The sequence below is a fragment of the Chanodichthys erythropterus genome, chromosome 16 (genome assembly GCF_024489055.1).
Source record: "Chanodichthys erythropterus isolate Z2021 chromosome 16, ASM2448905v1, whole genome shotgun sequence".
In the NCBI taxonomy this organism is placed as follows: Eukaryota; Metazoa; Chordata; class Actinopteri; order Cypriniformes; family Xenocyprididae; genus Chanodichthys; species Chanodichthys erythropterus.
The window spans coordinates 26459187-26480860 of NC_090236.1; the positions used below are offsets into that span (position 1 = coordinate 26459187).

The 21674-nt window shown below is 37.9% G+C and overlaps 1 protein-coding gene across 3 annotated transcripts; it reads right to left on the bottom strand.

Annotated features, from left to right (window-relative positions):
• Positions 1-20: 20 nt before the first annotated feature.
• Positions 21-21395, bottom strand: ctdsplb (CTD (carboxy-terminal domain, RNA polymerase II, polypeptide A) small phosphatase-like b). Of its 3 annotated transcripts, XR_010891892.1 has the most exons (9): positions 20788-21395; positions 14687-14847; positions 14403-14435; positions 10270-10371; positions 8476-8532; positions 5876-5968; positions 4878-5063; positions 453-2328; positions 21-176 (listed from the first exon to the last, which is right to left on the bottom strand). XR_010891892.1 is itself a non-coding variant. In XM_067362339.1 (8 exons), exons 1-8 carry the CDS (start codon positions 20861-20863, stop codon positions 2203-2205), a joined length of 834 nt encoding a protein of 277 aa, XP_067218440.1. In that variant the 5' UTR covers positions 20864-21395; the 3' UTR covers positions 342-2202. The 3 variants fall into 3 exon arrangements, 2 of the variants coding, with proteins under 2 accessions (XP_067218440.1, XP_067218442.1); XM_067362339.1 differs by lacking the exon at positions 21-176 and having other exon boundaries at positions 342-2328; XM_067362341.1 differs by lacking the exons at positions 21-176; positions 14403-14435 and having other exon boundaries at positions 342-2328.
• Between the last annotated feature and the right edge of the window lie 279 nt (positions 21396-21674).

Consider the following 21674-nt stretch of genomic DNA (forward strand, 5'->3'; position numbering starts at 1 on the left):
TATAAAAGAAGACGCTGTGTTGTTTTTTAAAAAGGTGCTTTAATATAACATGTCAGAGTCCGGAAGAAAACTTGCGACAACCATGAATTCAACTTGAAATATACTCCAAACATCAGCACTGTACAGCCTCTCCGAACTGATTTCAAGCCCAGAGTAAATCGTGTCTTTATGGCTTACTGAAAAATATCAAAGAAAATAAGGCATAATTTAATTGGATGTGCCGACTTAAAACATTGGCGTGACATCACGAAAACAATGCGTGTTAAAAACAGCACCTGACAGTTTAGAAGTGAAAAACACAGAACAAAAGTAACTAAAAATCGTGATCTAAACCAATAGTGTTTCACCTGGAGTTAACTGTAGTAAAAAAAAAAAAAAAAAAAAAAGTGACATTCGCAAATGTGAGAAGTATTGTGTTTAACGATATTAGATATAAAAAGCAAGCCAAATACCTAGACAGCAAGAAGATCTTCAACAACCAGCAGATTTGAAAGAGTCGACGATAGGAGAGGCTGTACAGAACGTCAACAAGCAGAAAACAGCAGGTGTGGATAACAAGCATACAGTTCAAATACTGACAGAAGACCATAAAAGTGAGAATGAATTGCTCTCCCTCGCCTGCTGCGGAACAGGATGAAGAGAGATGGAGAGAGGTAGACGAAGAAAGACTGAGGGAATTAAAAAAAAAAAAAAAAACAGGACTGAACTGTGACGTGGCGGACTCTGGGCAGAGAGAGAGAAAGAGAGGTTATTGCCTGTTCAGCAGTGGATCGGGACATGCCGCCACTGCTCCTCTCATCTTAGGCACTGCGGTGATGCAGAGTCTGCACAGCTTGCGCCGAACACTTTCAAAACTCATCAGAACCAGAATCTCATCAGGAGATTTAGTTCCGTTTACTTCTACAGGAGGGCTGCACTGCAACAGGACAAGAGCAAACCCTTTCAGGCCCGACTGCGACTAAAAACGTCCGTTTCGCCTATGAATGATGCTCTGGCACAAGCTGCACAGCGCTCTAGTCCCTGGGCTGGTACTGGTCGTACCTACAGGGAGGTCTTTTGTAGTGTAGTGTACAGTGGTAGCAGCAGCAGGGTAAGGTTTAAAACAAGTCGAAACTAATTAAAAAATAAAAAGATGATGAACCTGTACCAATTCTCAACGACTCAAACGATGAACAACAAAAGAATTAAAAACGATAAAAGGGATACATTTGCAATTGTGCATCCTGGCTTCCATAAAGGACACTTCCCCTTACTAATACAGCCGGGGGAACAACTGCAGTGTCTACGCTACTTCACCAAAGGCATTCAGATCAACGTAACGTTTCAAGAAAGACTAGCGACTAAAACTCTCTGTCGACTGGGCATACAATTTTTGAAATGTCCGAACATTTGTCTCCAGCACCAATATTAGCGGCTGGCCCGTTTGCTGAAAACGGAACGTTTATAAAACTATGAGCGATTGGCACGATACAATCTTCAGTTTAAGATCGTTTCTCCTAGGTTAGTTGGCAAAAGAGGCTCCGGTATACTGGAAGAGTAACCTAACAAGTGCAAATGCATTCCTTTGCTCTTAGAAAACAAACTAAACATATAAGTCTAGATAATAGTATCAGTCTATATAATGGCACAAGCTAAAGCAAAATTGAAAAGAAAAGGAGCACAAGAAGAACAAAGATGGAGACGTGTACCCAGCTTTACATAATTAAAAATCTCTGGCCTCTTTAACAGTGCTTTTATAAAAAGAGACTGACCTGCCTCCGTTTTAAAGCATATATTTCTTGTAAAGATTAGGTTCTCTGGAAATATGTGTACAAAATGTTAATTTCCCCCGTAAAAATGACATTCAAAAAAGGCACTTTGTTGGGTCGGAGAGGAAACCCCACAGTCCTTTAACCCTACGGATTTCTACCTGCATAGCAACACCTCAAAGAATGGTTATGACTTGAATATTTTCATTTCATAAAAAGGAAAGAAAAGGTTGATTTTTTTGGTTTATCATAAGCACTTTTCAAAAGAGAAATATTTGAGTGTCCACTAAATGTTAAAAGTCTGTTCATGTCACTGTGTGCATGTCATGGTGGTATTGGTGAGGTGAGGACTGCAGGCTGGAGGAGAGAGGAGCTGAGAGCTGAGCGGAGCGGCTCCTCTGCTCTCCGCCGGGGGACTTCACTGGCCCCTCGTCAGGCGCTGCGGCTCAGGCTGCTACCTGCCCCTCAGGTTCTGCAGCACCCCGTACACGTCCTCCTCTTTGCTCAGTCCCTCAAAGAAAGGCAGCAGGTCCAGGAGCTCCGTGTCAGTCATGTCATCAAACCACGACTGCACGGGAACCTTCGCAAGACACAAACACATACACGTTTAGAACCTGACATTGTGTTATAACCTTTAACCAGGTGATCCAAGCGATAATCCTGCTATCTGTGTTATGAAATGTCACTGGTCTGAAATCTTTCTTCACCTAACTGCATTAAACATCAAATATTGCTGTCCTTTTGGCACAGTATGCAGCTTTTTTCCCTTTCAGTGACCAAAAAAACAAACAAACAACAAAAACACAATAATAATGTTGCCAGAATATTGTAGCACCAGTTTAGGACCGTGTAAATTGAGGTAGATACTACAAGAAATACAAAAGAACAGTGACGGAAATCATAAGGAATTTCTCATTTCAGAATCTTCTTAATGATTCTGGTGCCATAATTCTTTTGGCACTTTTTCAGGATGAAATATTGGTTTGAAAAAAGAAATGCAATAGCCAAATTATGACATAAAAAATGTTATACATTTAAATTAAATTACATAATTTTAAATTAGTCGCATTTACACCATTTTTTTATGTGGCTTAAATAATTAAATGAAATAAATAAAATAATTGGCCTTATCTATACATTATATCCTAGAACTTTTTTTTTTTCCTTTTAAATGGCACTTCATAAATTTATTTTCTAAAATGATAATGATTCTCATAATGTGTTTTTTTTAAAAATGTACACTTTAGCCTTGTTTCCACCGAAATTACCCAGGAACTTTTTTCCCCCCATACCTGTTGCTATCTGCGTTTCCATCGCAGTCTAAAGTACCATGAAGATTAGATGGTGACGTAGGACTGGGCATGACTTTCTAGTTCCCGCTGGATTTTGTCCTCTGCATAGAAGCTTAATAAAGCCTGAACCTCATTGTTGGTCCATTGGTCGTAATTTTTAAACTCCAAATGTTGATTTAAATAGCAAACAACTCTTACTTGCATGCACCGCAACAGACTTTTAAAAATGGTGGCTGAAATAAAATGCTGCGTGCACATGGAGTCAACCAATAAAAATGCTGCTTGAACTCAACCAATCAGCTTGTTCTGCGCCCAAGTCCCACCCCCGAAAGTTCCTGAACTTTGGAAAGTACTACCTAGCGAGCAGGGACTTTCTGATGGGGAAATTTTTACCCGGAACTTCATTTAGACCCTGGTTCCTGTGGTCGAAACCCACTGAGTACCACCCCAAAGTCCCTGGGAAAACTTCCTGCGGTGGCTTTTGTAACTTCTGGCCCCCTAGTGGTTACAAAATAAAACTTGGTTGTGCTTCGGGTGTGCTCCTTTGCATAGACTAATGTGGTTTGAGATACCGAACAAATAAAAATTCTTCTTTTCTTTTTTTTTTTTTTAAGCAACTGGTGATTCGCCGGAGGTTTCCAATTTTGAATGATCCAATTTCTCTTCTTTTCAGCTTCACAGTACCCATAGCTGGAGCTACTTTTCTGTGTATTGATATGATGCGAGAAGCACAGGTGAATCACATGCGTATGCAATCTTTTAAGAAATCCGTCCCGACGGCTCTGAGTAACTTAAATTATTTATATTTGGGTAAAGACATTGTTTTTGAAGATTATTTAACCCTCCCATTAATACGATTTTGTTTTTTTTTAATCCCCAAAAAGTTACTGCACAATGTCATATAAAAAAACAGTTCAACTATATGAACCAAGTCTCACAAGCCTAAAGAACAGCATAACAGTAAGTTGTAAGCTCTATGTGTTTGATTCACTAAAAAGAATCATTTGGGAGTCAGACTACTTTGGATGTGCGGTAGAATTGTAATTCACTTAAGAAAAAGACAAACGTTCAGGAATCAAACTGAATGCCTTTGTTTGTTTGTTTTTTTTGTGTGTTTTTTAAAGGTGCCCTAGAATTAAATATTGAATTTACCTTGGCATAGTTGAATAACAAGAGTTCAGTACATGGAAAAGACATACACTGAGTTTCAAACTCCATTGCTTCCTCCTTTTTCATAAATCTCATTTGTTTAAAAGACCTCCAAAGAACAGGTGAATCTTAACATAACACCGACTGTTACGTAACAGTCGGGGTGTACGCCCCCAATATTTGCATATGCCAGCTCATGTTCAAGCCATTAGACAAGGGCAGGACATCTGGATGTGCACAGCTATCAAACTCATTCAGAATCAAATGTAAACATCCAAATAAATACAATACTTAGGCGATTAGACATGCTGCATGATGAACACTTTGTAAAGATCCATTTTGAGGATTATATTAGCTGTGTGAACTGCGTTTATGCTGTTCAAGGCAAGCGCGAGCTCTGGGGGCAGTGGAGCACAAGAATTAAAGGGGTCGCAACCTATATATCAGTGCATAGTTAATGATGCCCCAAAATAGGCAGTTAAAAAAATGAGTAAAAAAAAAAAAATGTATGGGGTATTTTGAGCTGAAACTTCACAGACACATTCAGGGGACACCTTAGACTTATATTACATATTTTAAAAAGACGTTCTAGGGCACCTTTAAATAAACTCGGCCCTCAACCCTACTAAAGATGTTCAAGCGTAACCGAAATAGTTAGATTAATGGTTCGTCAGCAATCGAAACTCACAGCATTTTCAGGATGGAAAATGTAGGATGCAGGGGAGTTGTCCACAATGATGACGTTCCTGAGCTCTCTCCCGAGCCGACTAAGGTCTTTGACATAGTTCCCTCTGTGGAAAACGCAGGATTCTCGGAAGAGTCGTGCCCGAAACACACCCCACTGGTCGAGCAGGTCTGCCACCGGGTCGGCATACTGAAGCACACACAGACAGAACAGACACTTAGACAAGTCAAAATTTTTTTTTTTTTTTTTATAAACTGTAGAGTCACTGTGGAATCATCCAGCTGCTCCCTGCAACAAATATATATATAAATAAATAAAACAGAGAAAATGCCAGCTGCTAGGGCAACGCAACACTAAAAATGTCTAAAAAGAGGACTGTAAGGAAACCTACAAAACCATAGTCAGATACGTGCCTCTCAGTAAGAAAGCTTGCTATTAAAGCGAATGAGCCATTATGTCCTCGATATAACAGACACAAAAGCAACCAAGACACATGATCTAAACTACAGTGGGCCGCATACATTCTCAACGGCTAATGTGTCACTAACAGGAATGAGAAGAACAAAACACATCAGAGACATTAGCTACAGATATGGTGACAAATGAAACTTCACAGCATATCGTAAAAGCGGCCAAAATCAAACAATGTGAGCTTTCAAAGGTGAAGGCAGCAGCGACTGCAACTACTGGTACATGGCGCGCATTCTGGAAGAGTTGCCATAGAGACACTTACCCATGCATTAGCGGCTAAAACAAACGCAGGCCACACAGAGACAGAGAGGGGGGTCAGATATTAGCAGAGCAGGTATGATTCAACACCTACCCAACAGACCTTAAATCACTCAGCAGGACTCTGGCAGGTATATCACACTACTTTCTCCCTTAAATAACATTCAGACTGTTTCAGCCATTGAGTGTTTGTGAGATGCTGACTGACTGCTGAGTCTTTTGACATGTTTGTTAACATTAAACGAGGCAGTGTCATAGTGTGGTGGACAAACCTTGGCTAGACTGGCTGTGAAAAGCACACATTCAAACAGCTCGCCCATTTTTTGCAGGAACTCGTCAACGTGCGGCCTTTTGAGCACATACACCTAGGAAGGGGAGATATTGTGAGCCATTTAAGTCAATTTGAAGGATAAGTGCTCATAATAGAGTTCAACAGTCAGATTCCGGAAGTAAAAACTCCATTCATTTTTGTCCATATTAGGGAAACTGATTTTTAATGATAACTTAGAAACCTTTTTTAGACAGCCCTACTGTGCGCTACAAGGTTGTTAATTGATGGTGTATGCTTCTGCTAAAGCCATCGGAAAGCATTATTTCAACTTTTTAAAATTACAATTTAATAATGGAATTCCTGGTGAAAACTACATTACCCATGATGCTGTACAGTAAATTCCACCAATCAGAGTCCAAATAAGCAAACTACCCCAACAGAGCTTATTTGCTCCACCTATTCCCATGAAGCACTGACCTAATTGAGTAAATCTCCCTATGGTCTCAAAATACTTAATATATTTTATGTTTATTGCAAAATGTACAAATACATACAAATATGTGTTTCTATAGACATTATCAACATTTTTAAATTAGTTTTATATTTCTACATAGTTTTAATTTGATTATGTTGTTTGCAATGCTTCAGGGGATTGTAGTTCTTTTATGGAGTGAATTTTGTGCCATAATTAAATCCAGCATTTTGCAAACAAACTCAATCTACTAAATATTTTTTTAATTCATGTCCCGTTACACTTAATGTTGTCACGTATTCCTGGTAAAATAAACAATACATAAAAAAGGCAAAATACAATTATGTTTTGTATTTTTACACTATGTAATATTCTGTTGATTAAAACCAATAAATCTCATCAAGTTAGTGTTTTTATGTATTTCTACTTTTTTTCCAAAATAATAACAAAAGGCAGTAACAATACAAACAATATATATATATATTTTTGTTAACTGATGTTCAGCCATTCCTTTTAACTTTACCAGCGGGTGTCGCTGTTGGACAGAGTTACTATATAAAAACTAAAGACTTTTACAATTTTTAATTTATCATTTTGTAATACTTGTGTTGTTTTATTTTTGTAATATCAATCATTTTCTCATCCAGCCCCATCATCAAATCTTTATAAAAAAAAAAAAATACACACAAAAAAAAAAAACACTACTCCACCAGATGCCACTGGAAGTGGCGCTGCCAGGATTTGCACTTTCTCTCTAGCGCTACATTGATCCCCTAGCATAGCGCCATCTGCTGTTTTGGAAGAGGAAGTTGCTCAACTGCATTTGTGTGAAAATCTGTCTGGACAAATTTGTGAGAAAAATCGAGCCGAGAGATCTCATAAAATGTCTCACAATCATAACAGACAGGTATGCATTTATATTCTATAGTTTTGGTATTTGTTCACAGGTTATATGCAATTTGTAGCATGGTTTGTATTTATTTTTGAAATATTTTTTTTTATTTGTAAAACAATACAAAACATTTGTTACTCCTCTGCGTTCTCACTCAAACTGGCCTTTGTATTTGCACATTCCTTTCTGTTCGTTTGCGAGTTGAGTTTGCCCTTTGCAAAGCAGATTGAATTTGTTTGCAAAATGCTGCATTTGTTTGTTTAATTATGGCACAAAATTCACTCCATATTCTTTGCCTCAATAAAGCCATCAAGTACACAGTCTTGTACCTTTTCTTTTTGTCCAATTTTCACATACTTTTCTGCTTCAAATCAAAGTTTGTTCACCTCGTAGCTGGTTGGCTTGGTTCATGGCTTATAACACTTTATTAAAGTTTTCTTTTAAATCCATATGGGAGAAATGAATGGAAAAACTACTTCAGTAATCAACACAGCTAAAAAAGTGGATGGGCACTGTAGCACTCTATACATGTATTATAATGCATATTAATAATAAGAATAATAATTAAATCTTTATAAAACAATACAACACAATAATAAAATATTGTCATAAACAAAGCCATTTAAGTCAATTTAAATCATAATAAATGTTCATAATGCATATGATAAAAATGACATTTTTAACAAGAAATATAATATTAAATATAATGCAATATTATGATGCAGAACCATTTAAGACTATTTATATAAACATTTTCATGATACATATAACCTTTATGAAATAATATAATATCTAATATGATGCACAGTCATTTAAGTTAATTTAAAAAAAAATAAGAAATTATCTTTATAATATATAAAACCTATAATAATAATAATAATAATAATAATAATACTAATAATAATAATAATAGTAATATAATATAATAAATTAAAAGTCATTTTCTTGTTCTTCAATCTGAATGCCAAAACACAGAGGAACAAATAAAGCACAGATGATTTGTATCAGCTCCATGAAGATAAACAGCTGCCACCTAGTGCAAGTAATCATGAATAGGCCTCCCAGGACAGACAGCCTATCCTGGATTACTTGAACAAGGGAACAGCCACTCAGCCATTTTCACCACTCCATCTAATGAAGCTGACACCGACATAAAAACTATAAATTGGATCATAACTGCTATAAAACACACTAGATAGTAATATGAAACCTGTGCATGTTTCCATCAATTCTGTACCTGATGCACTGTGCCATCTATCTCCACTGGGACGATGAAATCAGCATTGCTAATAGGCTATGAGAGAGAAAACAAACGCAAAACAGAGGAGTTATGACACAGCATCAGATGGGAAACAAATGTAGAGAAAGTGACCCAACTAAGCCCACAAAAAATTAAGTTACCCGAATAGCCTTCCAGGCACTATGCATGAACCTTATTAAATACTCATGTTTTGGTTTGCCATGGACTGGCTCAATACGCTTCTAATATGTTTTTATTTGATGTGGCTATTAACAGTTTTATTAATTTTCATTTCATTCAGTGTTTTAACGCAACTTTGTGAGCAACACTCAGGCTGTATCCTTCTCTGCCTTATAAAATCCATCTTTCAAAATAGAAGAACATTGCTTTTAGATACCAATAATAAATCATATCAGGCTACATTTGATATATTAATTGGTTAATTTTAAAATTCTTATCAATACACAGTGTTTTATAACTGGATTCTATTAAAACATTTTTCATGTGCCTTTTATACAACAATATCTCGGAAAACTCCAAAGATGCACTTATGTGTACCTAAGAAAGTACTAGACAAGGCGTCTGTGTTCTTTCAATACAAACCTTCCAAATATTACTAATCAGGTGTGAGGGAGGTTTGAGTATGGCGCACCCCACATATTTGTCCTTACTAGCATGAATGAAATCAGTGGATCACAGACAAATTAACCTTGTACATGTAACATGAAAGGTTTTGGAATGGAAAAATGGACATATGAAATAACATACAAGGTTCTGAATTGGAAAAAGTTTGTGTGTTTTTGAGTATCGTATTTGATACATCAGGCTTTTACATTTACAGGAGAACAATGACCTTTTTTTGTTGTTGTTTTCAGAAGTTCAAACTGTGCAAAAATATGCAATTTGTTGCAGCTGCTATTTATATTGCCAAAGGATGAAATTCTGATAGCTTCTAGTATAAATCAATGAGATCTTTATAGCAGTATGTCAGACTTCTAACATGTAATATGTTTTAGTAAGATGATATTTAAATGCTTAGTTTTATGATCAAAGCTCTGTAGTTTTCATTTTGGCAATACAATGATGATTGACGTAGATCAATTTTCCTCAAAAGCCTGATGTATCATATTTGATACTCACATTTTAACATTATTTTTTCTAGAAAAAGAGTTGGATGCTTAAGTACAGTATATGTTCATCTTGAAATATTAAAAATAATATAAAAAAATTTTGTTTAAAGATGCACCCTAATCTAAAGGGGATTTACAAAACTAAAAGGCTTTTTACTTGCTAAAAAAAGTATGAACTTCTCAATCAGAGGACAGAAGGCATGTAGTAGATTGTGATAGAACAGGTTTTTCAGCATCTTTTGATCATGTTGATAATTCAGAGGCCTTTGAATTTTGCATATCAAATACGATAAATTTGAGTTTAATCCTATAAAGCCTTAGTTATAATCAAACTACAACCACTCTAAACTTCTGTGCTTTACACACAGATCAAGATGATAAAAAGCTCACTACTGAGTTTCACAATCAGTGTTGTTCTTCTACTCTCCTACTAGCAGCAGAGACAAATGAGCCCTGACTGGCCCGTCACTAAGCATCACAGGAAGCTCTGCCCGCATGCATATATATCCCTGACGCAATTAGGTCACTGAGGGTCACAGTCACTGAGCAAAATACAGAGAGAAGTCACAGTTTCACTGTGACCCATTCCTGGTTGTTTTTCTCTTGGAAATACCTGAATATGATCTGGATTACTTTTTACAGGCAACAATTAATGAATTACCTTAAACGAGCTGTGCACCAGAGTCTCATCCAAGTCTATTACCACACACTTCTTCCCATAGTCATTTATGTTAACCTCAGGCAGGAGGTACTTCTCTGGAGGCTGTGAAAATGCAAAACAGAAAGAGTTAACATGATTAACATGGAACAGGTTGAGTGTAATGTGTGAGAAATTAGGCACGGGAGGTTAAGCCACGACGTGTTAGACTGTTTTCAAGCAACATGAGCAGAAAGATGGGGGAAAAAGTACTGTCCCCAACCATCTACACATTTCCTCTGGAAATTGTAAAGGGAAAGCTTTAGGCATTTTAGGAAGTGTGTTTCCTGAGCTGCACAGATGACGCTCATGCAGTAACATCCCAGCTCTTTTCGAGCGGAAGTGGAAAGGATTATGGCCTTGCGTAGGGATTAAAAGGTTTTTCACACATTAATCAGAGATGCAGGTTGGGTAAGGTTAGAGAGTGTGAGAGTGACTTCAGCACTGGCTGCCTGTATGAAATCCCATCACTTTATTTATAAGCTGTGGGTGAATGGGTCCATCTCTTGATCCAGTTCTCTAATCCTAGCTGCACCGTCTCAATTCATGCAGAGGCAATCTTGTTATAGAGGGAGGCAGTATGCTGTCGAGTCTATCTAATCTAAATCCCTGTCTGTTTAATGGGATGAATCAAGCTTAGGAGGAACCGCTGGAGTGCAGTCATGATCTCAGTCTGAACTGCTGAATAAACACAGAAAAACACTTACAGTTCTGCTGGACGCAAGTTCCTGTTCAGTACGCAAACAACAGTGCAGCAAATCAAGCAGCAGATACTTTATTGGGGGATTGTGTGATCGCTGCTTCTAAAATCTTATGGCAAAATCATAACATCTGACCTTCCCATCTGGACTTCAACAGCCTAGCATTGAGATTAAAGGGATAGTTCACCCAAAAATGAAAATTATTCCATGATTTACTCACCCTCAAGCCATCCTAGGTATATATGATATATATATCTTCTTTCAGACAAACACAATCTATATATTTAAAAATATCCTTAGTTTAGAAACAGCCATACGCATTCAATGGGTCTCATTCATTAAACATGAGCAGAACGAATTTTTGTGTAAATGGTGTGTAAAGAGGTTCTGGCGTAAATTTTTGGATTCATTAAAATGTTCGTATTTTCCAAATGTTAGTTGGTACGAAAGAAATCTACACCTGCTCCCAGCCACGCGTAAATAGTGCGTTTAACATCCCAACGTTTTGCTCATTAATAAGGCTGCATTTTAATTCACCTTAATAAGGTACATATTTACACAGCATTTTGAAAAACATATTATATATAGTAATCACATATGTTTTTTCTTTTTACTTTTATTGTGAGAGCCACTAATAGCATCTGAAAACGGAGCACTTTAATCAAATAATTAACTGATTTCAATAGGGCTGGGCAAACTAATGGCCCCTTAATTGTTATGGAAATTGTTTCCTATATGGCCAAAATCCTTCGTTTGGTGTCATAATATGATGCCCATATATAGTTGTCAGTCGGATTTAATGGGCGGGATTTATGGTAATTGAGAATGAGCGTGCACGCGCGTCCCATTTACGACTGATTGGAATTCATTAACACACATTTCACTATCAATTCTGATGTTTACGAAGTATTTGTGAATCAGGAGAAGAGCTTTCGGGAAGGTCTCTTCACGCGCAAATCACTCACATGTTTACTTGTGTATTTACGAATGTTTCATGAATGAGACCCAATGTACGTCCAAAAAGCATTAAAGGGTTAGTTCACCCGAAAATGAAAATTCTGTCATTTATTACTCACCCTCGTGCCGTTTCACACCCGTAAGACCTCCGTTAATCTTCGGAACACAAATTAAGATATTTTTGTTGAAATCCGATTGCTCCATGAGGCCTCCATAGAGAGCAATGACACTTCCTCTCTCAAGATCCATAAAGGTACTAAAAACATTTAAATTGGTTCATGTGAGTACAGTGGTTCAATATTAATATTATAAATATTTTTGGTGCGCCAAAAAAACAACAACAAAATAACGACTTATTTAGTGATGGTAATCATGATTCAGATCGCATGTCAAACTGCCAACGGCTGAAATCACGTGACTTTGGCACTCCGAACAGCAGATTCGATACACTGATTCATAATACTCCGAATCTTCATGAAGCAGTGTTTTGAAATCGGCCATCACTAAATAAGTCGTTATTTAGTTTTTTTGGTGCACCAAAAATATTCTCGTCGCTTTATAATATTAATATTGAACCACTGTACTCACATGAACCGATTTAAATATGTTTTTAGTACCTTTATGGACCTTGAGAGAGGAAGTGTCATTGCTCCCAACGCAGGCCTCACAGAGCCATCGGATTTCAACTAAAATATCTTAATTTGTGTTCAAGATGAACGAAGATGAACGAAGGTCTTACAGGTGTAGAACGGCATGAGGGAAGGTAATAAATGACAGAATTTTCATTTTTGGGTGAACTAACCCTCTAACCGTGTAGTATGTCATGTCATTATGTACTACATCGTGGAAGTTATCATTTTGTGGACGCACGTCGAATGCATATGGCTGTCGTGCCAGAAGCTCATTATTTTACTTTACTTTATAAAGTTTAAATAATAATACTTGCTTTACATAAATGCATCGATTCACTCAGAAGGCCTTTATTAACCCCTTAGAGTCGTATGGATAATTTTTTTTAATGGATGGGTGCATTTTTTTTTCTTCTGATTTTGGGGTACCATTCACAACCATTATAAACCTTGGAGGAATAAGGATAAGGATTTTTAAATATATCTCTGATTGTGTTTGTCTAAGAAGATAAGTCATATACACCTAGGATGGCTTGAGAGTGAGTAAATCATGGGATAATTTTCATTTTTGGGTGAACTATCCCTTTAACAGCAGAAGGACATGCTAAACTCCCATCAATTAGATATTGCAGACAATCAACCAACCTATTTATGAACCTTTTGAAGTGTCTTTTTTTTAATTATTTTTTTTGCTTTTGCCAATCTCTATCATAATACGCAGGAAAAAAAATAGCCGTTTGATCAATGATCAATCAATGATATAGTAAAAACAGTAACTCCAGTCTACTGGTCACATGACCCTTCAGAAATCATTCTATTATGCTGGTTTTCAAGAAACATTCCTTATTATTATCAATGTTGAAAACAGTTGGGCTGCTTAATATTTTTGAGAAAACCATGATACTTTTTTTTTTTTCAGGATTCTTTAATAAAGTTAAGATAAGATTTCTATTTCAAATAAATGCAATTTTTTTTTATGTCTTTTCTAAAAGTCTTCACTGTCAGTTTTAATTCATTTAATGAATCTTTCTGGAAAAATTTATTAATATCTTTCTTTAAAAAAAAAAAAAAAACTGGTAGTGTACATTAAACGGTAGTGTACATTCTTTTTTATGCCTTGCAAAACTTAAACGTTTGTTTTTTTGTGATGTACTCTACACTGTTCTTGTAAATTCTGCTGATCTATCTCTAAGACTGATTATCTAGCTGGATGACATAGATTAGGTTGTTGAATTCTCAGAAAATACCTCTAGACCTCAAAGCATTAGTAATAGTATATTAAATGACGAACCAAACAATAATTTCCAGCTTGTTACAAAGTTTCAATAACTGTGAAAAGGAAACTAAAAGTTAATGAAAAATGTAATTATTTCTAGCAATTATAAAAATGCATTGCTAAAAACAGACCAGTGAAAATTTTGGCATGGGAAGTAAAAAGTAGCCTGACCGACCAGCAGATGAAAAACATTCTAGTGGTGAAATATTGCTTATCACCTTTCAACAGACTAGAAAATGCTGAAATAAACACTTGCTTTATCAAATCAGAAGTTGTCATACTCCCAATAGTTAAAAGCTGGAGGGGGGGGCATAGCCAACACGTTGCCCATAATTGTGAGGAAAAACATTAGGCTTTCCAGTCGCCGTAGAAGTAGTATAATATACAGTGTATGCAAGCATCCATCAGGCAAAGTGCATCACTGTCCACAGAGCCGCTTCAAAAGACGATTCGAGTGTACAGTGGTGCGACGCTCCATGCGGCATGCGAGAGCACACAGACAGACGGCACGGAGTGAAGTGGGATCATACATACACTGGGGATAGGGATGACCTCAACCTGGTCACACTGGGACATGAGAGATGAAGACAGAGGAAACAAACAGGAGAGGAAATGAGGTGCTGAACCACAAGACAAATGGACAATAATTCAGACACGTGATAAAGTCTGCACAGAAAGAGAGAGAGAGTCGATGACTTCTATTTAACATGTTGCAAAACACACATGATGGCGATACGCAGAAGCAGAGTCTCTGGATCATAAGCATCTGATCTTCTGTGATCACTTCCCTTATAAAGAGGATGTTTGGGCAGTCTCACCTTTGGTGGAGCTCCGTTCTCCTCCACAGGTGGGGGCAGAGGGCTGCTGTTGTTGTTGGGGGTGGCGGGGGGCTCGGCATCGTAACTCCTCAGACAGCAGAAAAACGAGCTGAAGATGCTGCGAGTCCTTTTTTTCTTCAGGCTGCTGTTAGACAGCGAAACTAAAAAAAGAACAGACAGAGACAACATAGGTTTAAAACAAATGACTACAATAATAATTTACCGAGGATGCGTGATATTTTTAGTGACCACACTGGTATATTATTATTTCAGGTTGTCCATTATAATAAATTCATGTGATTTATGCTTTTTACATTGTAAACACTGCGCTTCCGGGTCCTATGTCAGAACGCCGACTCAGTATTGGCCGGCTCCCGCGTCAACGCCACACATATACGCATACGTGCTCAGGTGAACAGCGTCGGAGACTGACACAGAATAGAAGAAATTGTTGAATAAAGGTTTTTTTTGCAAACCAAAATTATTCTTGTTTCATAAAATTAAAGTTGAACCACTGTAGTCACATGGACTATTTTAAAGATGTCTTTACTAACTTTCTTGGCCTTGAAAGTGGTAATTGCGTTGCTGTCTAAGAGGGATCAAAAAGCTCTCGAATTTCATTTAATATCCAAAGACGAACAAATGTCTTACGGTGATCAACGCACGGCAGCGTTTGAAAGCACACGGAAGTGTTTGAATTTGAAAGCGTATTGAAATTCGGGAGAGGAGCGTTTGAAAGCAGGCGTCTCTCAGCGGACTGGTCCGTGTGTATCTGTGTAAGCGCTCGGTGAAGAGCTTCATTGATGACTATTTACAACGTTTTTACAGCGTTGATCATTGAAGCCAATCACAGACAAATCCGATGAGCCGTGAAAACAATGGCCAATCAGGGGTGTTTACGAATCCGCTCAACAGTGCTCAAAGCGTCACGTTTTTTAAATTTCAGTACCGACTAGGTAGCGAAGTCGGTACTTTTGACAACTCTACCACAGACTATGAATAACCCCAGATTATTTAGCAGCAATATTATGGAGGTGTTAAATATCACTTAAGTAATATATGTCTGTATTATGTAACACGTTGCCTTAATCAAAAATGTTAATTAACTGGAACATTAAAGGTGCTAAAGAGGATGTTTTGTTTTATACATTTTTGCAATATTACTTGAAACTGTCTTTACTAACTGATAAAGGACTATTTATTAGGTGCACTGAAAGGAATAATATTAATATACATCATCTGTGCACGAGGTAGGGCCTTAAAAACATCAGCCAATCGTTTACGCGATCACCGCCGTGTCAATCACTGCCAAGACATTCCTTGTGAGAGGAGCGCGCAGCTACGCGCTCCAGTAACTTTTCCACACTCCACAGGCGCCGCATGCAATGTTTTTGTCAGTGCCCAAGGAAGTCGACCGGAAGTTGAAGTCGGCCGCGTGCCGCCATCTTGTAGCAGAACTTCACTTGCGTTAGCATCCCATTGACTCCCATTCATTTTGGCGTCACTTTGACAGCGAATAACTTTACATCTGAGGCGTTTAAAGACTCCATTTGTCCATAATTTATTTCTAAACATACACGACAATGTATAAAGGGCTCCATTACCTTCTATGTTACATTATGGCCCCGTAGAAACAGTTTTTGTAAAAATAGGCTAACGATTGCGTCATAACCACTCGACTCTCTGTCTCACAGTAGAGACATTACCGTACAGACAGGAGGAGAAGCTCGCAGGCAATAGTATGCATTAACTTAATATGGCGTACTGGCGTTACATATTAAAATACACTACAAACTAATTAATCAGAATATTTACTCCTGCTCACTCACGCCAAAGAACTCCCCGCTCAAGCTCGCCGTCTCTGCAAGATTAACAATGACAGTTTGCATGCACAGCTACTAGAAGATTTACATCTGTCAGACAGGTTGCAGACGTCATCAAGCTTAGTTTGAGTCTGCGCATCAGAAACGGAAGTGCTAAAAATCGCTAAAAACGGGCTTCACTTGTCTCAATTGAGTTCCAATGGGGTCGCTGTGTCCATTTCTTTTACTGTCTATGGTTTTTGTCAGAAGACAGGAGTAACAACTGCAGATTATGAGTTACCTGCGGTGAGTCCGACATAATGAATCCACTAACACGACACAGCGAATGCCGGTGGTAAATACTCATGTTCCAATACTCGTGCACGAGTTTTGGGAGGCGTTCCCTTGAAATTCTTATGCATGCGCTCATTTCAAAAACTCAGTAACAGTCTTTGGTTTCTCAGTCGACGAAAAGATCCTCTTTAGCAGATCCTCTTTCAGACAGGGCTTTGATTAGGCCTTAGTTCAATCAGAATATTTAAGTAACTTTTATAAATGTGCCTTACAAAAAAAAAAAAAAAAAAAACATTACTGGTGTACATCTTGAGACAAAACAATGGTACTGACATATTTTAAGATATGTCAGTGAAAGTTGCTTTCAGTTAAAACAGCTCAAACATGGATTTTAGTCTGGGACAGGCTTAAGCCTTGTCTGTGAAACCTAGGGTAAGTGATAATAACTTGTCATTGTGACAGACGATTCACACATTTTCCATACAGTTACAGTGGAATACAAAGGAAAAAAAAATAATAATAATCAGGAGGAAAAGAATACAGCAACTGAAAAGAGCTCTTGCCATAGATATTCTTGTCATACAAAGTCACATTAAAATACCCAGCGTAACGTCTGAACATGAAGGAAATTTTAAAGCTCATTCAGTCAAACTGACAGATAAGGAGTATTTATAGCGCAGCCTTATGATTTGAAATGATTTGTTTTAGTATTTTTTAGTGGAATTTCCCCAAAGCGGAAGTGCCACCCAAAATCTAAAACGCAGTATGCTCGTTAGGAAAAAGGTGGATACATGGCATATAAAGTTCAATAACACTCATTTGGGACACTTGATTTTGGAAACGCATGAACACCCTTTAGGGAAATGGCTTTCACCCAGTCAAGCTGTCACATGGCATTTTTAATTAAAAGTCCAGTCTATTACAAATGATTAAAGACACACCAATACACTGCATATAATGAGGGGACGCCAAAGACCCTCGCGGTTCTCCTCTCCTCATTCACACACACACTAATAATAATCTGCCTTCATTCCAGCACCACAGCAGAGGCTCTGAATGTTAACACTGAGGTCACCAGCAAGTAAAGGCCCTTTAAAAATAGTGACGAGCAGAAAAAAAAAAATGAAACTAGACCCCACTCGCTTACAAACCCCACCCCGTCCCCTTTAGGCTCCTAAACCCTAGTCCCTCCACTCATTGGCTACCGACTCCAGCACCATTTTAAGGGACAGAGGCTATTTTCCCTTGTTCCTGAAGTTTCACTGATGACTTCAGAGAAGCACAGATGAGCGGAAGAGGGGGAATATTTGAGAGAGAGAGGGAAGAAGAGAGGAGGGGCAGCATCAGCAGAGGTGGGGTTAAGAAAACAAACAGCCAATGAGAACCGTGCATTCCTCTCCTGCCCCTTTAACCATCTCAAAGGTTCAGCTGAACATCTCATGCTTTTCACCTCAAAATCCAATAACCTATGCGATACATGACACTAACATTTAGTATAAAATTTAATTCCTTTTCAGACGCACCACAAACTGGAAAGATCCTGCTGATTTTACAGCAATAGGACTCAGCTTATTAAAAGACTGCACTTTAAATGGACTTTCAATAGTTTTGATTAAGAAAGCAGCTTTTAATAAAGCATTACCATGTGTTATTTCGCTTTAAAAGAAGGGCTAGGATCATTTTTCCTAAGTGGGAGGACAGCAGCTTGGCTTCACTCAGGAATATCGGAGGAACTGACGTGTCAGGAAGCATGATCAGCATCATGGTTTGAGGTGTAAAATGCATATCTTGATATCTAGATCAACTGAGTAGCCTGTCATAGTGAGTGTGTCTTTGCAATGCCACAACACAAAAATCATAAACGTGCATCTGTCTGTAATCTAACTTTTATTTAAATGCCTTTACCACATATAAAGAGTAAACAATATAGACTACAAACAAAGGCATCCAATGAACAATTGGCTGTAATATAAACTACTTCCATATGCACTCCGAACAAGTAAAAGAATAAAATGCAGTAAAGTACAGGACGTTTCGCATAATTGTGGACAGAATGCAGAAAAGATCCCTGTCAGGCAACGGGCCAGAGACATTGATCACTGCGGCAGACTATCAGATGCCATCAGAGCTCAAGCAGCTGCCTTTAAAAAAAAACCTGTAATTACTACTGACTTTAATTACTTCTGGCTTAATATTAATCTACATGTTGGAAAGACCCATGAATGGCTTTGAAGTGGGAACCCTGGTCTGGATGAGATCAAGGCAGTAGATGCGAGTAACAAAAGGCATTTAAAGTGTTGCCTAATAGGCCATCAAAAGCGCAAAGGACAATTTTAGATTGTTAAACTTTATTCTGCGCCGTTTTAAGAGGGCAGCTGTTGAAGAGCTTCTCCACTCAGCCACCCAGAGGTCAAAGGTAAAGCCCTGGAAGTGCTCCATCTAAATGCCTGCTGTCAGAACCGGACATCCTCAGATGAGTAGCCCTGCAAAACTGCCTTATATAAACTCATCTTTTTACTTTAAATTTTTATGTAACATATTTTAAGGCAAGACGCGGTTTTCATGCACTGGTCAATTCTGAGATTTTTTGCTTTCATAACAAACATGCAACATGTTCGTTCACAACACATTAAGACACTTACATATCTTTAAAGACTGTTTCTAAAAATGAGCTTTTCTCCTGTACTGAGCCAGAAATCTCCATGTCAGTAGCAGTAGTACACCAAAACCTTTGAAGAAGAAGGTGCCAACTCCTGCATGGACTTCAGAAGATGCAACATCTGGATCAACATGCACATTCCCAAATTTCTATATATCCTAATTATTGTTAATATGTAAATCATTTTTCCAGGAGCTCATTGCTTCTACCTTCAATTAAATTGCTAACAAAGATTGTAAATCAGTTGCCTAAATTATTACATTATTAGCTGAAAATGCATTCTCTAAATTGTAATGTTGACATTCTCTGTAAAGCTGCTTTGAATTGAATTGAATAGTACATAGACCAAACTTTAGTATTATTCCAATAAAGTATTTTTTTTTACTGTGGAATTTGTTTATATATGTTCACCTGATTTATAATACAATCTACCCCCTCCCAAAAAAAAAACAAAAAAAAAAAACATTTTTTAATTTTTCAAAATATATATTTTTTAGCTGTTGACACTTGACAGTATTTTCTGATTTATGGAGTAATAAAAACAGATGTCCAAAATCCACTCTGTAAAAACTTTTAACTCAAATATGTCGACAAAACAAATCTTTATCTAATGTTCCTGTTTCTGTTCTGGAAATTAATATTTAATAATGCATCTGCATATTTAAACAACATTTCAGAAAACGTGCAAAACCGTTGTCTTAATGTAACGTAATTAATAAACTGGGTTTGATGATACTGGGTTTAATCAACAAGTGTACCCTATTCATCGGTTGTGTCTTGCCTAAAAAAAACTGAAAATGTGCTGTTTGCCTCCTGACAACCTACACAGCATCACAACTGACTCGCCTGTGTTTTGTAAAAAGAAAATTGTAGGCAACTAAATAACGCACCTACTTAACTATTCCTGTTGCTGACTTGACTGATAGAAAAAAAAAAAAAATCTTAAATAAAACATGCGCCCTTTAAAGCACTCTACTTACGCAAGTCTGCCCCGTGACAGAAAGAAACATGTTTACGTTGGTCTCCATCCACATCACGGGCGACCAACGCTGACAGAGCCCAAACTTTCGCTCTTTAGCGGTTTACATTGCGCCTTTACGACGACTCAATTATATAAACAACACACTTGATTGTTCTGCATCAAAAGTAGCACATTATCATATGAAAGCATATTAAAAGTTATTTAAAAAAAACACTATATCCTCGTTTATGTTAGTCCAAACAGGGATGAAATGCCTGAAATGTTTCTTCTCCGCGGACGCAGCAGCCCGCTCGTTTAAAATGGTGGGTAAAGCTAACAAAACGCGCTACGGCGACCAACTTCAAAGCGCAAAAACACTTCTCACCTTTCTCAGCATTTGACGAGAGTATCTCCTCCTCCTTGGGGTTCGTAACCTGCGTTATTATGGACGTGTTGTCCATGGAAACGAGATGTTAGCTCCTTTTTCCAGCGAGTTCTGGCCGTGTCCGTGTTTCAGGTAGTGCTAACAGCTAGTCGAGTTAATGGCAGATCTCCAGCCAGCCAGCAGACTGCTGTCGATCAGGCTAGCGTGGGCGAACGGACTGCACCCGACCACTAATCTTTGCGTTTTGTTGCATTAAAATACGCGTCGCGGACACACATTTGATCAATCAGCCCGTGCGGATGCGCATTACAAAAATCAACTGCGCCAGCGCCGAATGGCTAACAAGTAGTTGGAGGTTGGGTTGCTAATATAGGATAGCGTTAGCGAACTGACCATGAAACCTCCGAATGCGGGCTGAATAAATGACCCGCGCGATGTCTGAACGCTTGCGTTTAAACTCCTGGAGCTATAGCGGAGAACGCCGACATCGGTGCGCTTAAACGATCGTCATAAACGGTCTATTCATGTTTTCCCGTGTTTTCTGATCTCTGCTTCCAATATGGAGACGGCGAGTGTTTGATATTCACGAGATAGAGCTGAGGAACAGCAGGAGGAGGTATTTTCTGGGAACCCCCTCCCTCATATTAAAAATAAAAGCACGGTCTGGGAGCGCACAGTCCGCCCAATGAAACAACGCGTTAGGCACTCGACTGTGGAGTGGCGATATTTAACAAACGAAGTCCAACTAAAATACTCGAACATTTGGTCTGGTTTATGGTTTTCTGTTCTGCTTCAGAATGAAAAATACAGTGAGAGAACAATAAGCTCATAATGTTTTGATTTCTTCATACTGTTGTTTAATATGTATTGAGAAGCTTCAATATGTG